Source organism: Oncorhynchus kisutch, linkage group LG17 (assembly GCF_002021735.2).
Source record: "Oncorhynchus kisutch isolate 150728-3 linkage group LG17, Okis_V2, whole genome shotgun sequence".
NCBI classification, from domain to species: Eukaryota; Metazoa; Chordata; class Actinopteri; order Salmoniformes; family Salmonidae; genus Oncorhynchus; species Oncorhynchus kisutch.
In genome coordinates, this window is record NC_034190.2 from 33,128,554 (window position 1) to 33,145,660 (window position 17,107).

The 17,107-nt window shown below is 40.9% G+C and overlaps 1 protein-coding gene across 4 annotated transcripts in view; it reads left to right on the forward strand.

Annotated features, from left to right (window-relative positions):
• The window catches only part of col14a1b (collagen, type XIV, alpha 1b), an 80,474-nt gene that overhangs the window by 42,179 nt on the left and 21,188 nt on the right, over positions 1-17,107 (forward strand). For all 4 annotated transcript variants that reach the window (XM_031793592.1, XM_031793593.1, XM_031793594.1 and 1 more), the window contains 13 exons: positions 314-436; positions 1,350-1,499; positions 4,113-4,229; positions 6,251-6,397; positions 7,399-7,473; positions 10,677-10,816; positions 11,018-11,141; positions 11,857-12,000; positions 12,142-12,306; positions 12,402-12,440; positions 12,836-12,974; positions 13,625-13,767; positions 14,007-14,116. In XM_031793592.1, coding sequence (XP_031649452.1) covers positions 314-436; positions 1,350-1,499; positions 4,113-4,229; positions 6,251-6,397; positions 7,399-7,473; positions 10,677-10,816; positions 11,018-11,141; positions 11,857-12,000; positions 12,142-12,306; positions 12,402-12,440; positions 12,836-12,974; positions 13,625-13,767; positions 14,007-14,116 — 1,616 coding nt within the window. The remainder of the gene's footprint in view (positions 1-313; positions 437-1,349; positions 1,500-4,112; positions 4,230-6,250; positions 6,398-7,398; positions 7,474-10,676; positions 10,817-11,017; positions 11,142-11,856; positions 12,001-12,141; positions 12,307-12,401; positions 12,441-12,835; positions 12,975-13,624; positions 13,768-14,006; positions 14,117-17,107) is intronic.

Sequence of the window (17,107 nt, forward strand, 5' to 3'; positions counted from 1 at the left end):
TTTAGAACTGCCAACGTGCTTCTCTTTTTAGGACAGGAGACTGAGTGACTCATATGTACACAGAGTTTCTCATCTACAATTCATTACTGTACTTGATGAAAATGTACCTTTTCTCTGAGTGTGTTCTGTTCTCTCTTTCTGTCCATCGCTCACTCGCACTATACCTTTATCTCTCTCTATCCCTCTGTCTCTTTTTCTTTTTTCCTCTAATTCCTTCTCTATATCTATCTGTCTCATGTCTCCATACTTTCCCCCCCTCTATCCATCTCTAATTTCATTCTCTCTTTCCCTTGCTCTTTCATTCATCCTGCAGTGCCACTGTCTGCTCCAAGGAACCTGAGAGTGTCGGAGGAATGGTACAACCGCTTCCGTATCACCTGGGACACACCCCCATCCCCAACTATGGGCTACAGGGTCGTCTACAAACCCATCTCTGGTACACACACACACACACACACACACACACACACACACACACACACACACACACACACACACACACACACACACACACACACACACAGTACTGCTTATTTCAAAAGATAGCCCATCTAACCCACAAAAACCCTACAACACACATCAATGCTGCATATAAAACAGATATATCATACTACTACTACTACTACTACTACTACAACTCTTACAACTCTTACAACTACTACTACTACTACTCTTACAACTACTACTACAACTACTACTCTTACAGCTACTACTGCTACTACTACTACTACTACTACTACAAATTACAATTAATTACAATTACTACTAATACTGCTACTAATACTAATACAACCATTACTATTGCTGATATTAATACCGATACTAATACTACTACTACTCCCACTACTACTACTAATGCCAATACTACTACTACTACACACACAAACACATGTTGTGAAAGTGCATGAACCCTCATTCAATATATTGTGTTAACTACAAAGGATGATATTCTGGGCCACCTCCTACGCTTGTGATCCCACTCATATGTGATCTGGTCAGTTCATCACCTTCTAAGCACGAAATGTAAAAGAGAAATTCCTACCACCCTATTTATATATCTGCTAGAGGGAAAAATTGCCTTGACACAAAACATGTTTAAAACATTCCACACAATGATGTCTAAAGCTGTTTTCTGACTGACAACCCACTACTCAAACTCCAATTCACACTTAATACAATGCGCTATTCATGAAATTCTAGCAATCACAGTCAGCTGCAAAAAATCAATAATGTCTTAAATGCTCCTTAGGCGAGAGTAGCCTTTGAATTCTGCAAGCAGTGTGCTGTAGTATGTGTGGTGGTGAATGTGAGCTCTTTTTCACACACACCAAACCCTCTCTTTTTCACAGCTCCGGGACCTGCTCTGGAGACCTTTGTGGGCGAGGACGTGAACACCATGCTGATCCTGAACCTGATGAGCGGTACAGAGTACGGCGTCAGGGTCATCGCCTCCTACACCACCGGCTCCAGCGAGGCCCTCACTGGCAAGGCCAGGACACGTGAGTAGACTATCAGCAGCCCCAGGTAGAATGGGACTCGAGAATGGATATATGTTAATTAATCGATTATTCAACACAACACCTCCAAGTAGAGCAGGACTCCAGAATGGATACTGTGTATACTATGACTGCATAATTACTTACTTATCCCCTTTGTGCATAACAAACTTAATTAATTTATTAAACACTTTCTGGTCACATTGATCACTGTCAAGGTGATTGGGGCACAATGTTTGTCAAATACACTTCCGTTATTCATCATCCTCTTTCCAGGTTGGCCCCTCTACATTTTCCAGACGCTCTTATCCATAGCGACTTACAGGAGTTCAGTGCCTTGCTCAAGGGAACATCAACAGATTTTTCATCTAGTCGGCTCGGGGATTCAAACTAACAACTTTCCTTGCGTTGCTGGCCCAACGCTGTTAACCACTAGGCTACATGCCTCCCTCTCTAATTTGAATCCCCAACTTTCCCAGCAAGCATCGTTTGGATCACATCTAGGTCAACTGGTGCTGTCTGAGATTGAATCAGTGCGAATTATTGAGTATCACAGCTTCACTCCATCGGAGACTCCCGTCGCCACAATGATATCAAGTGGCCAGGCAGGCGTGCCTAATGTAGTACCAGTGTCAGCAACCCAGCACTGTAACGGAGATCATTGTCTTATTAGGGCTGGCAGCTCCCAGATAATCAGATTGGAAGGGGGGGTGGAAACTAGAAACTCGCATTCGTTTGCACATAACTACGATCTCACCTTGTGCATGATAATTAAGTAAAGCACGCTTGGGTAGTGCGTGATTTGAAGGGCATAGATAGAGATATAGCAATCAGGATAGGGGTGTCTCTTGGGTGGAGTTTGATGCCTGACTGACACAGAGTGAGCATGTTAATGAACCCTGTATTACAGTAAGAAACAATGGGGATAGCTCAATGTCATGTTCAAGATCTCCTTGTTTTACAGTCATTTATGTGTATAGTTACTTTGTGAAAGTCAATGAATTGTTGTATTGTATGTTAAGAATTATGTAACAGTCTACTTGTGTAAACGTTAATTAATTTATTCATATGCATTGGGAAATATGCATGTTCCAAGATATGCCGATTAGATTATTTACCGAACAGTTGTGAGTAAATTAGTTTCTGTGACTCTGAATACAAAATATAATAAGCTCCCCAAATTAAATGGAGTTTATTTACAAAACGCAATATCCACCAATTTTTCACGTTTGTGTTTTTTAATTAGAAATTATTGCTTATAGATACTTTCATGCGTGGGTAAAACATTACTGTTCTCAGATTTTTTATTGATATATTTTAGATGTGTTAAAATGTTTTATTTAGCAAAATGCTATATAGCCATTGTTTAGCTGGAATGGAATATCCGTATCATGTATATTTGACTGTGATACTGTATGTAGTTGTCTTACCTAGCTATCTTAAGATGAATGCACTTACTGTATGTCTGGATAAGAGCATCTGCTAAATGACTAAAATGTCAAATGTAAATGTTTTACATACAGATCTCATAATACTTTATTGAATTTATTTAAAAAATATACGGTATATATATTAAGTTCACAAATGTATAATTTGTACATTTCTCTGTTAAACATTTAGCTGTTTGTTACATTTGACTCACTGAAACTTAGCAGTATCCCACAAACACAGGTGGGAAAAATAGCTACTTAAATATGATCCCCAATTAGAGACAACGATTACCAGCTGCCTCTAATTGGGAATCATACAAAACACCAACATAAAAAAATAAACTAGAACACAACATAGAAATAATAAACTAGACTACCCCCTAGTCACACCCTGACCTACTACGCCATAGAGAAACAATGGCTGTCTATGGTCAGGACGTGACCAGTACTACTTATTTCTCTTGAGAGTGAGGGAAATATTTGGCAAAAAAACATGATTATTTGTCTCTCTGAAATGAAACCATCAAGTGACAGATGTTAAACAAATACATGTCTGTCATTGAAAAACCCTTGATTAGGTCAACATCAATATGTTTCATAATTTCTTTTAAAAATTAATTTACCAACATTTCTGAAAATGTATATATTGCATTTTGGAATGAAACTGCAAATGTATGTCCCACTGAAATATTCAAATCGATAGCAGCATGCAAGAATGAGATTAAGAAATGCATGCAACATTTGCATAAATTGATTTGTACTGCTGATCATTAGGAGTAAGATACCGGCACCATATTTAGACTCCCCAAATAACTTTCGCGCCGTATGTTTAGAGTCCAACCCAAATGGAGACATATGCTGTGTGGCGATAGATGCACTGCCTGACGATAGATGTCTGCTCATTATCGTTAAGGATATGTTTATATTGCAGGGCTTTATCATTTAGTCACTTCTGCAGGTATCACTGGTGTATTTACCATCACTGCTCTGGTTAAAGTCAAGTCACGATGACAAGATTACATTCCACTATGTTGCAGTATAGCACAACAATCTACTGAATACTGATCCATAGACATTCTTTACAGTCTGAGGCCTGTTGTGAAATGGCTTCCAGTATGATGGGTCTGCTCACACTATTTACATTTTTTTTTTTTTCTGTCTTTCTGTTTTTTTCTCTCTGTCACAGTATACCTGGGAGTGACCAATCTGAACACCTACCAGGTGAGGATGAACAGCATGTGTGCCCAGTGGAGTTCCCACCGCCACGCCACTCTGTACCGTGTGGTCATCGAGTCGCTGCTCAGTGAGTGCCCAGCACCACACAACCACATACACACATACACACATCAATTTGCCCTGTTCCATTTGAACCAATAACCTTTTTTTTTTTACAGTATTGAGCTTACTATAAGCAAGTCATTTGTCATGGCAGCACAATATCCACACCCTCTCCTTGACAGTATGCCCTTACTTCTGTGTGTAGACGTACACTGTACAGTACACTATATGCAACCAAATCCACATTGGTATTCCCCACACACTGACACAGCCACTCTAGTGGAAGGAGGTGATTACCATGCGGCCACACGTCTCCATGTGGATAAGGCTGTCAGCTCCCCCCTAGAATCCACATGTGATCCCGGTCAGGAATTATGCTCCTGGCAGGGAATCTCGGTTGGGACACGGAAACCTGCAGGGAGGAAGATTCACTTGTAATACCGACAGGGATTTCACACTTCCCCAGCAGAACTGTATAAGGAACTGGGGGATTGTCATTTGTATATCATAGCATTTGAACAATATTAAAATGCTATGATATACCATGTTAAATTATGCTATATTATATACAGTATAAAGCATAAGATATAACATCAATAGGACAGACTCTGGGGGCTATATTTTGGGTTTCAGTTTAGAATAATATACATTAGGCCTACATGGCTTTTTAACAGGCGAGCTTAGTTAACGTTTACATATCCTATGGTTAAATAAGTGAACGTTGGCTAGCCAAGATATACTTGTTATGCAGATGACCGTAATTGCACCTCATTGCAACTTTTTGAAAAAATTTAACAATTGGGTTTCTGGTTCAATGTGCTCTGACAGGGGAAGTTCCAGATACTTCTGTTTCAGCTTGTAGTTAACTAGATACTGTATTTGCCACAAAGCAGAACATTATGAGGCAAAAAATTATATTCAGGAAAATATTGTAAGCGCCTTTTATCTTCTAAGTCATAATTATCACCTCACAGACGTGAGACTTCCAACCAACTGTCAGTGTGCAGGTGCACTGAACTGGCAAATCTGGTGCAGTCCATGAGGAGGAGATGCACTGCAGTACTGATTGTAGCTGGTGGCCACACCAGATACTGACTGTTACTTTTGATTTTGAACCCCCCTTTGTTCAGGGATACATTATTCCATTTCTGTTAGTCACATGTCTGTGGAACTTGTTCAGTTTATGTCTCAGTTGTGGAATCTTGTTATGTTCATACAAATATTTACACATTTACATATTTACACACAGTTTGCTGAAAATAAACGCAGTTGACAGTGAGAGGACGTTTCTTTTTTTGCTGAGTTTAGTATTCCAGTCCATAAGATAAAACAAAATACATCCTGAATTAATGAAAGAACCTGGCATTAATCTAATTCTAGACAATTCATGACATTCAATGATCAATTTATCCTAATATACAGTTAGCATATAGTGGGATTTATGCAACAGATGGCATGGAATATTTCAGCAATGAAACATTTAAAATGTCAATGTCTTATCAATGCTGTGTTGATCCCAATATGAGTATCATCTGCCAAATAGGAAAATAATGTGAGCAATTCATCAAGTTTAACACTGAGACCCAAACATCATTATTATCGTGTAGCGTTTCGCACATTGCAATTTCGCAGCATTACCGTTGGGAGCTCCTGAAATATTAGATCTATCAGCCGGTATTAAGCCCAAATTAGGATTTATGATGGCTAGATAAATATATAATTACCCAAAGAAAATACCACCTCGGTGTATGAGTGAAATTGGCTTAAATTGAGGCCTTAAGGGGAAGGTTCCGAAATTAAAATTCTGGGGTGAGAAATGAACCCTCCATTTCCACAGGAGACCTCATAATGAGATTCTACTCATGGAAAGGCCACTGCTCGGGTTGCCAGATATTTGAATAATCCCGAACAGTTTGTGTAAGAGGCACCGGTCTTAATACATGGTTTGTGTGAAGAACTGCAATGCTGCTGGGTTTTTCATGCTCAACTGTTTCCTGTTTCGTACACTCAGTGCATATTGTGATGGTTATTCTGTCATCATTTTAGATGGACATAAACAGGAGGCAAGGCTGGGAGGAGGAGCCACCCGGCACTGCTTCAATGACCTGACCGCTAACACGCAGTACAAAATCAGTGTGTACGCCCAACTCCAGGACACAGAGGGGCCTGCAGTCACCACCACAGAGAGAACCTGTAGGTGTCCCCATCAACTGCTGCTTAGTATACACTCTACAACAGCCCTACAAACGTCTTGCTACTATTCTCAGGAAGGATTCTTACAATGTTGTGACGACATAAGTTCCAACATCACCTCAACAGTCTAGCTCAAGGGTCGGCAACCGGCAGCACGGCGGCCAAAACCAGCCCCGAAGTGATTTATTTTGGCGCCCCAAAGTTTTTAGTTAAAACATAAACAAAAAAAGTATTCCTTCTAGACTGTAGCAACGTCGTTACAACATTATCCACACCAAACATACAGTACATCAACATGTCTTACAGACAATGACAACATATACAATATTTTCAAGACATTATTAGCCTCCTGGGAGGCACTTGAATGCCTCTCCCAGGAATGAATCATGATTCTGTCTGTGGCCAACCACAACAGTAATCAAGGCACTCTCTCTAACCCACCAGGCATTTGTTTGCATTGAATTGCTTTACTCTAAGTGTAGACACTGATTTATAGCTTTGTTTTGATGCAGATTAGAGCTAAAGGCCTTTTTTAAATCACCCTGCGTTTCCCCAGGCGGCCTTGCAGGCTGCTATCAAAAGTAATTCCCAGTTTCATGTAGCTGAATAACTACGGCGGTAAAGTATATGCGAGTTTCAGCAGGGTTCCAGAGCTAGAAAAAAATGTTTAAATTCATTTCAATTTGACTGCCGCTGTTGGTAGTGATCAAGCTAGCAAATTACTGTATATGGGTAACTTAATCATCAACTCGGCATGCTGCTAAGCATAAGCTACCATCTCGGATTTATTCTTTGAATTCCTTCTGATTCTTCTATCATCTGACTGATTATATATATTATGTTTGATGCTATTATCAATGTGGTATCTTCTGTCTGTAGCCATTTTTATTTTTACTGTAAATGAAAGCCTCACCAAGCATGTGGTTAGGTGAGGTGGCATAGACAACTAATGAGGATGTCATAATGATTTGTATATGTCTTATGTCATTGCTTTCATGCAGTCCCTGCTCCCACCCCGGCACCCACCAGGCCGCCCACTACCACCCCTCCTCCCACCATACCCTCAACCAAGGAAGGTAAGACAAAAAGCCTGTTGTAAACACATACCTGTTGGTTCGAGTGTGGTCCATTCCATTCCTATCTGGTAGACCAGTACCGATGTCATCAGTGTTTCCCCTAGTTAACACTGATGCTTGGTTGGGCTGCTGGAGAGAAAAACTTTAGGTCTGTATTGCGTTTAGTAAGCTATAGTGCTTTTGGCTTGGCCTCAAAGCCCTTCGTGTTCCTTTATGAGGTAAGGGGAACTAATACTGTCCATTGTGAATATCTACCTGGGTGATGTAGCGCAGCAATTTTGCACTCAAATGCTCACAAGTCCCCACCCATCGGCAAATAGATAGTGTAGAGATATCCCCTATGGTAGATTATCTATGTATTTTTGTTCAACTCACTCGCATGAACCTTAATTAACATACAGGGTCTACAGAAAGTATTCACATCCCTTGACTTTTTTTCACATTTTGTTATGTTACGAAGTGGGATTAAAATGGAATTAATTGTAATGTTTTGTCAACAATCTACACAGAATACTCTAATGTCAAAGTGGAAGAACATTTCTAACATTGAAAAAAATGATTGAAAAATAAACACTAATATATCTTGATTACATAAGTATTCAACCCCCAGAGTCAAGACATGTTATAATCACCTTTGGCAGTGATTACAGCTGTGAGTCTTTCTGGGTAAGTCTCTAAGAGCTTTCCACACCTGGATTGTGCAACATTTGCCCATTTATTATTTTCAAAATACTTCAAACTCTGTCAAATTGGTTGTTGATCGGTCTCCCGAGTGGCGCAGCGGTCTCAGGAACGTTCACTGTCTTCTTGGTAAGTAGCTCCAGTGTAGATATGGCCTTTTGTTTTAGGTTAATGTCCAGCTGAAAGGTGAATTCATCTCCCAGTGTCTGGTGGTTTCAGACTGAACCTCTAGGATTTTGCCTGTGCTTAGCGCCATTCCGTCTCTTTTTTATCCTGAAAACTCCCCAGTCCTTAATGATTACAAGCATACCCATAACATGATGCAGCCACCACTATGCTTGAAAATATGGAGAGTGGTTCTCAGTAATGTGTTGTATTGGATTTGCCACAAACCTAACACTTCGTATTCAGGACAAAAAGTTTGCTTTGACAGATTTTCCAAATCTGCTTTGACAGATTTTTTGCATTATTACTTTAACGCCTTGTTGCAAACAGAATGCATGTTTTGGAATATGTTTATTCTGTACAGGCTTCCTTCTTTTCACTCAATTAGGTTAGCATTGTGGAGTAACTACAATGTTTTTGATTCATCCTCAGTTTTCTCCTATCACAGCCATTAAACTCTGTAACTGTTTTAAAGTCAGCATTGGCTTCATGGTGAAATCCCTGAGCGATTTCCTTGCTCTCTTAGCAGCTGAGTTAGGAAGGACGCATGTATCTTTGACTGGGTGTATTGATACACCATCCAAAGTGTAATTAATAACTTCAACATGCTCAAATGGATATTTCATGTCTGCTTCTTTCTTTCTTTTTTTACCCATCTACCAATAGATGCATTGGAAAACCTCCCTGGTCTTTGTGGTTGAATCTGTGTTTGAAATTCACTGCTCGACTGAGGAACCTTACAGATAATTGCATGTGTGGGGTACAGAGATGAGGTAGTCATTCAAAAATCATGTTGAACACTAATATTGCACACCGAGTGAGTCCATGGAACTTGTAACGTGACTTGTTAAGCAGATGTTTACTCTTGAACATATTTAGGCTTGCCATAACAAAGGGGTTTAATATTTATTGACTCAAGACCTTTCCGCTATTCATGTGTAATTCATTTGTGAAAAAATGTCAACAACAACAAAGAAATGACACTTTGACATTATGGGGTATTGTGTGATTGTGTGTAGGCCAGTGACAAAACAATCTCAATTGAATCCATTTTAAATTCACGCTGTAACACAAGGAAATGTGGAAAAACTTAAGGGGCGTGAATACTTTCTGAAGGCACTGTCATTTTGTTTGGTGAAAGGTTCGAGTAAATTAAAGAGCCCTCAGAACAGGCAGTTACCATGGAAATCACTCTGTCAGGTTGCTTGGTCAATTTTAAACCGGTCCCTGACTGACATTCAAACCTCAAATGATTCCTGACACAAATATGTGAATCTGATACAAGTTCATGTAATGCAGTGTCTATTGCACGGTCATGACTACAGACATCTGAAATGATAGTAAAGCTGTTTAATGTGCTTTTAGAATAATCACAAATCTATTCAGACTTTCAAAAATGATCACATATGAGCTTTTTAGTCTGAGATAATACCATAAGCTGGAACTTGTGTGACCTTGTGTCTTGAGTTTCAAGTCAGAATATCTCAGAATATTTACAATTCTCCAACAAACACATGCATGTATGTATTATTATACTTGTAGAAAAACTTGTAGAAAATGTGTAAAAGTTTAACTTTATTTGCTGTTTTAGAGAACGATAATCTTAGCAGTTTTCGTTTTTCCTACACAGCTTTCCCGGGATGAGTCTTGTAAAAGTTAACTGAGAACTCAGTCCCCTCTGTTGGAACTTCCAAGCCTGTAATTGTTATTGTTTTATTATTGTCATTGTATGCCTAGGAAACATCAACAAACGCTACTTTTAGTTCACTTTGCTTCCCACGTACTAGCAACTTGGTTATTATTTTTGGTTCCTTTGAAAATGACAGAGCAGAACAGTAAACAACAGGAAATGAGGTATTCTACTGGTCAATCTGTCCCTGGCTGGCGCTGATATGCGAGAGGGAAGTTGTTGAGATAATTGCCAATCATCGCAGCTCCTCTCTCGTAACCTGTGGAGAATGAGAAAGCTCTCTCTATTCTCCATTGTGATTCTTCCACTGCTGCCTTTTGAGGCTAGTGTGTGTGTGTGTGTGTGTATTGTTCTCTTTCTTTGTCAGTTTGTATTATATATGCTGTCTATTGTAGGAACTCTTATTGTGGGCACTGAATTTAAATTGCTCTTGATAAGAGCATGTTCTAATTGCCTTGTAAATGTAAATGCCCTGTTCAGTCTCCCTCTGTCTCTTTCTCTGTTTGTATATTCTTTTCTCTCACTCTTCCACTCTCTCCCCTCTTTTCCTCTCCTTTTCTCACTCCTCATCCCTCTATCCCTCTTCCTCCTCCCTCCACCTACTTTTCTCTACTTCTATCACTCTCTCCTCTCTTGCTCCTTTCTCTCATTCCTTCTCTCATGTCAGTTTGCAAGGCAGCCAAGGCAGACCTGGCGTTCCTAGTGGATGGCTCCTGGAGCATCGGGGATGAAAGCTTCCTGAAAATCATCCGCTTCCTGTACAGCACCACAGGAGCCCTTGACACCATTGGACCAGATGGCACTCAGGTAAATATTGACACCTAGATCAACCAATGGGTGAGGTCCTGAAGCTAGCATTTACAGTACTGTAGTGATATACTCAAATAAATTGTAATTAATGGTCTTAAAATGTATGAAGGTACATTTATGTTTGACTCTTGTGTCACCTGTGCTTTTATGAACAATGCCCTAGTTTTCATTAAACTCATAGTATCTTTCTCCTGCCAGGTGGCCATTGTCCAGTTTAGTGACGATGCTAGAACCGAGTTCAAACTCAACTCCTACGACAACAAGGAGAGGCTACTAGAGGCCATTAACCGCATCTCCTACAAGGGAGGGAACACCAAGACAGGCAAGTAGACTTTATTAAAGCCAAACCTTTGTCAAACCTTATTCACTCCCTACCAATGAAGAGTTTTCATATAACTACTCTGCATACATTAAGTCCCCATTTATTTTTCTTAGAATTTCTAAAGGGACTCCCATAACAGTTAATTAACAGGATAACTGAATCCCATTGAGACAGCTGTAGCCGCCAGATGAACAGAAGTACCCCTTATTGACTTTCCTTTTGTAACCTGCCAAAAAAGAATCCGTCATTGTAATCAGACAGGCCAGAGTTGTCAAGCATGGCTTCCGGAGAACAGTGAGACACTGTCACTAATCAGTGTTTCTAAGTACCAAACCCAGGAACCCCAAGGGGAGTGATAATGCATTCTCCAAGTCATCCAGCAATGTTTTCTTTTTTCCAAACGGGTGCAACAAAGAAGTCCGCTTGGTAATGATAATTGTTGCATTGTGTTCTCCTTTCATTCTGCTGTATTTGTGTGTAATGTGTATAATTGCAGGTGGGATGGGAATAATAACTACATTGTATATTTTTTGCTGAATCATTTGCAGTGATAGTGGTAACCCAAACCCAAGATCCTCTACCAAGTAACCTGGCTAAATCCTGCTGTCAATCTCACTTTGAGTGCAACTCCTCTCTTCATCTTCCCCTCCTCCCTCTCTCTCTCTCTCTCCCTCCACCCCTCCCTTCATCCCTCCTGCTAATTCCCTTACTCTAGGGCTAGCCATCCGGCATGTGAAAGACACCATCTTCACGGTGGGGGGAGGGATCCGGAGGGGCATCCCCAAAGTAGTGGTGGTGTTGACTGACGGGCGCTCTCAGGACGATGTCAACAAGGTCTCCAACGAGATGCAGATGGAAGGTAATGCACATGATGCAAGAATTCAAATGAATAGAAGGTGGTACAAAAAAAGTATCTGTATATGTTAGTCCACCAAAATGTTCTAGATTTGCATGCACATTACACACAATTGGCAATAATGTATGCTTGCCTTCTTCACAGGGTACATTGTCTTTGCCATTGGTTTTGCGGATGCGGACTACGGGGAGCTGGTGAGCATCGCCAGCAAGCCCAGCGAGAGACACGTTTTCTTTGTGGACGATTTAGATGCCTTCCAGAAAATTGAGGAAAAGCTGGTCACCTTTGTTTGTGAGGCTGCCACTGCCAGTGAGTCCTACATCCATGTTATTTGGAAACAGGGAAGGGGCATATTATTGTGTCTATTTTTATCCATGGAGTGACATAAATGTTTTGTCTTTCAGCTTGTCCTTCGGTGGCGATGAGTGGCAGTACCTTGCCAGGTTAGAGACTGGAGCATGCTTACTTATAGAACCTCTTCATGCCTCCTAGCATATAGGGCACAGTCAAGACCTCTACTCTCTGACCCGTTGACTAGTTCCGACCCCAGTATAACTGTTATGCACAACATCACTGTAAACTGGACAGGGACAGTACAGTTGACACAGATAATTTCAAACACTGGACTCTGAAGTGTCAACCCGTACCATTAACACTGCGTAAAATGGCCTGTTTCCGAGTGTGTATTAGTAAGTCAGAATATCTTTAATGATAAGAAGTAGAAGCCCAGTATTGAGAAGTCATGATAAAACAGATTATTTTTACTTATCAGTAGACAACTGTGTATGGATATATCTGCTTTTACACTGACTCACGGTTGTTTATGTTGTGGCTGCAGGTTTCAGGATGATGGAGATGTTTGGCCTGGTGGAGGGTCTGTATGGACATGTATCAGGAGTGTCCATGGAGCCTGGCACCTTCAACAGCTTCCCCTGCTTTCGACTGCACAACAACTCCCTCCACGCCCAGCCCACCAAGTATGGAAACTAGCATCTTAACTAAAAGGCATTACAGTGCATTATCTTCCATCAATCATGTAGAATTTAGTAGATGCTCTTGTCCAAAGTGACAAAATGTCAGGAACTACAATGATACAGGTTGCATAACACAAGTACATGACACTTCATATCTATTATAACTTCATGACAATGTATTTAAGTATTGGCAACACTTACCCAATGATAACAAACACATCACCTTATAGCATACAACTAACCCTACTCCCCTGAATTGAATCCTCTTTTCCTGTCATGTGGCCTAACAATGCTGTTATTACAATGAAGAGGTAGTGATAATGACAGACAGCTGGCCTTGCCTGGTCTATTTCCTCTCCTTTATCTGCAACAATCCCCACACCACATCACATAAAGCATAGTCATTTTGTGTTCCATTCTCAAATTATAAGGCAGCAAATGTGGTCCAAATACAGTAGGGAGAAACAATAGCTTCCTGCTCCTAACCTCTCTTTCGAATTGAAAGACACTATTGAAAGAATTTAACTGGCAAGTTGAAACAGCATTTGAAAATGTGTTTAACAACAGTTGAACTCGGTGAAGGTGCTACAGTACAACAAAACCTGCAGTACGTTCAGACTAGAGCCTATTGTTCCGTGAACTTTCCACTCCAGGTTTATCCACCCTGAGGGCTTGCCCTCTGATTACACCATCACCATGCTGTTCCGCCTGCTGCCTGAAACCCCCAAAGAGCCCTTTGCATTGTGGGAGATCCTCAACAAGGACAATGAGCCCCTGGTGGGCGTCATCCTGGACAGTGAGTAGAATACCGGGGGACGGGGCTGGGACTTGGTTGCTGTCATAAGATAGACAAAGCAATGGACATTTCCCCAGGTGTCTCTGCTCATGTAGGCTACATTTTCAAAAGGTATCCCGTTGCTCAGATTGCACAATGTCTACTAAACCGTCTGTGCCTCCTCTATTTGAAACGAGAACATTCCTCACTATATTCGAGTTGTACTGTATACTGTCAAACGGTTCTCTTTCCAACTCTAGACGGTGGCAAGACCCTCACCTTCTTCAACCACGACTACAAAGGACAGTTTCAGACTGTGACCTTCGAGGGACCTGAAATCAAGAAGCTCTTCTACGGCAGTTTCCACAAGGTCAGAGTTCAAAAGCACTCCTTGTTGTCTCACTTCCTCAGTGCAAACGCTAAATGCTACAACATCACCCTAACACCTCAGAGAATGTCCTGCTTCCTGGCTATAAGCCAGCTTGTTGAGTGATGTTAAGTCACTCTTGTCTGGCTGTCAGTGGAGCTTACAATACCTTTGCCCACATCCATGGCCTGCTGCTAAAATGAATGAGGATGTGCTTTATCTCTTCACTGGCACAGCTATCTGATAGTGTATTCAGGTCACCCACTTGCCAATGTCATAATCATCCTCCGTCTACAGATAACTAACTTTAGCATCCATGAGTGAGATGTAGCACCTGAAACAAACACAGACCTTTTTTGGAGCAGTTTGTAAATCACTTATGTTATGACTGTTCAAATTGTTTCAACTTTTTTTGCTGCACAATAATAGTACTGTATGTCATTTAGCAGACGCTTTAATTCAATGCGACTTACAGCCATGCGTGTATACATTTTACGTATGGGTGGCCCCAGTGGGACTATAACCCACAACCTTTGGCGTTGCAAGTGTCGTGCTCTACCAACTGAGCCACATGGGACCAGTACACAGTGTGTGGCTGTAGCAGTAATATATACTGTGGGTAATACGGTGCCATTATGATATTCACAAGGAATCCCCTTCATATTTCAGCTGCTATCTAGTGAAATTCATTTTTTTCTTTTAAAATGCAAACCATGTGGAATGAAGCTGGCACTCCAATATTGCCAGAATAATATACTCATAATTGAATCATTGCCTCTTCCAAACAAACTAAACTATGTAGGGAGGGGGGATTTGATATGACTGAAAGTGACTATGGCCTGTATTCAATTAACCACTGTTGCCTTTTTCCTCAGCAAATTATCACCAGTGATTACTGCAATTCTTTGCCCTGCCAATCCATAAGTATTGTCATGTGTCATCTTGTCAGCACTTTGGTGATAATGCGGTAACATTTTAGATTACCTCTCAAGAAGACATGATTGATGGCCAGATACTTTGCTGATTCAAGTTGTCTAATTCAAATGATTAATCAGGAATCTGTTTTTGTAGGAACAAAGGTGTAAATGCAAAGGAAATGCTACAGTTCCATCATTATCAGAGCTTTAGCATAGTAATGCACCAATTTCAACAAAGCTGAAAGTGCTGTTTCATAAAGACACATTTACATTTGATATTCAGGTAGAATAGATACACTACATTGCCAAAAGTAAGTGGACACCCCTTCAAATTTGTGGATTTGGCTATTTCATCCACACCTGTTGCTGACAGGTGTATCAAATTGAGCACGCCGCCATGCAATCTCCATAGACAAACATTGACAATAAAATGGCCCGTACTGAAGAGCTCAGTGACTTTCAACCTGGTACCGTTGTAGGATGCCACCTTTCCAACAAATCAGTTCTTCAAATTTCTACCCTACCAGAGTTGCCCGGTCAACTGTAAATTGCTGTTATTGTGATGATCACCATGCGCAATGCCAGACATCGGCTGGAGTGGTGTAAAGCTCGCGGCCATTAGACTCTGGAGCAGTGGAAACGCGTTCTCTGGAGTGATGAATCACACTTCACCATCTGGGAGTCTGACAGACAAATCTAGGTTTGGCGGATGCCAGGAGAATGCTACCGGCCCGAATGCATAGTGCCAACTGTAAAGTTTGGTGGAGGAGGAATAATGATGGTCTGGGTCTGTTTTTCATGGTTCAGGCTAGGCCCCTTAGTTCCAGTGAAGAGAAATGTTAGTGCTACGGCATACAATCACATTCTAGTTGATTCTGTGCTTCCAACTTTGTGGCAACAGTTTGGGGAAGGCCCTTTCCTGTTTAGTATGACAATTCCCCTATGCACAAAGAGAGGTCCATACAGAAATGGTTTTTCGAGGTTGGTGTGTAAGAACTTGACTGCACAGCAATATTCCCTCTAAACTGCGCGCAGGCGTGCAGTACCCCGAGACTGCCGCAGACGGCCGCGCAGAGTAAATATCAGCCCACGGAGAGAAGCACAAAATGTAACTTCACTCAACTTTCTAGACTTTTCCCTGTTAGTTAACACTATCAACATTTCCCTTTACTGTGGCAATTGTGATCAAATCAATGCAATATAAGCCACTTGCAATGCAACACACCGAAACAAAACAAACTATACAAGAGATGTTGTTGTAGGCATCGGAGTAGGATTCTATTGTGCATGACCCAGACCATACTCTACACAGACCAGTGCGGCATAGCCAATCAGACCTGCAGTAGACCATTGCCATATATGGATCCGTGAGTAGATGCGCTTGTTTTGAGATCAAAGCAAGAGCTGCATGTAGCCACATGTGCACATTTTGTTCATATCCTTTACTAGTTAGTGAGTTAATTGCCCAGTTTCAGATCATTTGTAGTCAGTAATAGGGGAGTGATTGCTTTCTACAAGGGCACAAAAGGTGTACATTTTGAAAAGCGAGGTAAAGAGCTTTTTTTTGTCTTAAAGGGGCAGTGTTGTATTTTGAGACAGGCTTGAATAAGCTAAGTAGCCAATAGGCAGAGGGTAGCATAATTTGTCTGATTCTCTGTAGTAATGGTATGGGAATAATAATGGATTTTATTTTGTAAAGTGGTTTCTTGCATCAAACAACACAACAAAATGTTCAGTCACCTCCTTGTCTGAAGGACAGGTGGCTAAACAGGTTAATGTCAAGCCCTACATGTTTTTTTTTCAAAAGTCTCATGGAACGTAGGCTTACATTGAACAGCACACATTAGCTGCTACTGTAGGCTGAATGATTAAACAGCTATTTCCATGTTAAAATGTTATGGGATGCATTTTCTCCATTGTTTTTGATAGTAGGCCAATCTGGTAGGCCTACACTATAATACAATAGCCACAGTAGCCTACTTGGCCACTGTTTAAACTGTAACTTAAAGAGGGTACAGCCTCAGTGTTCACAGTAAATGCACGCTGGAAATTGCACAGAATTTTTACAACAATCAGG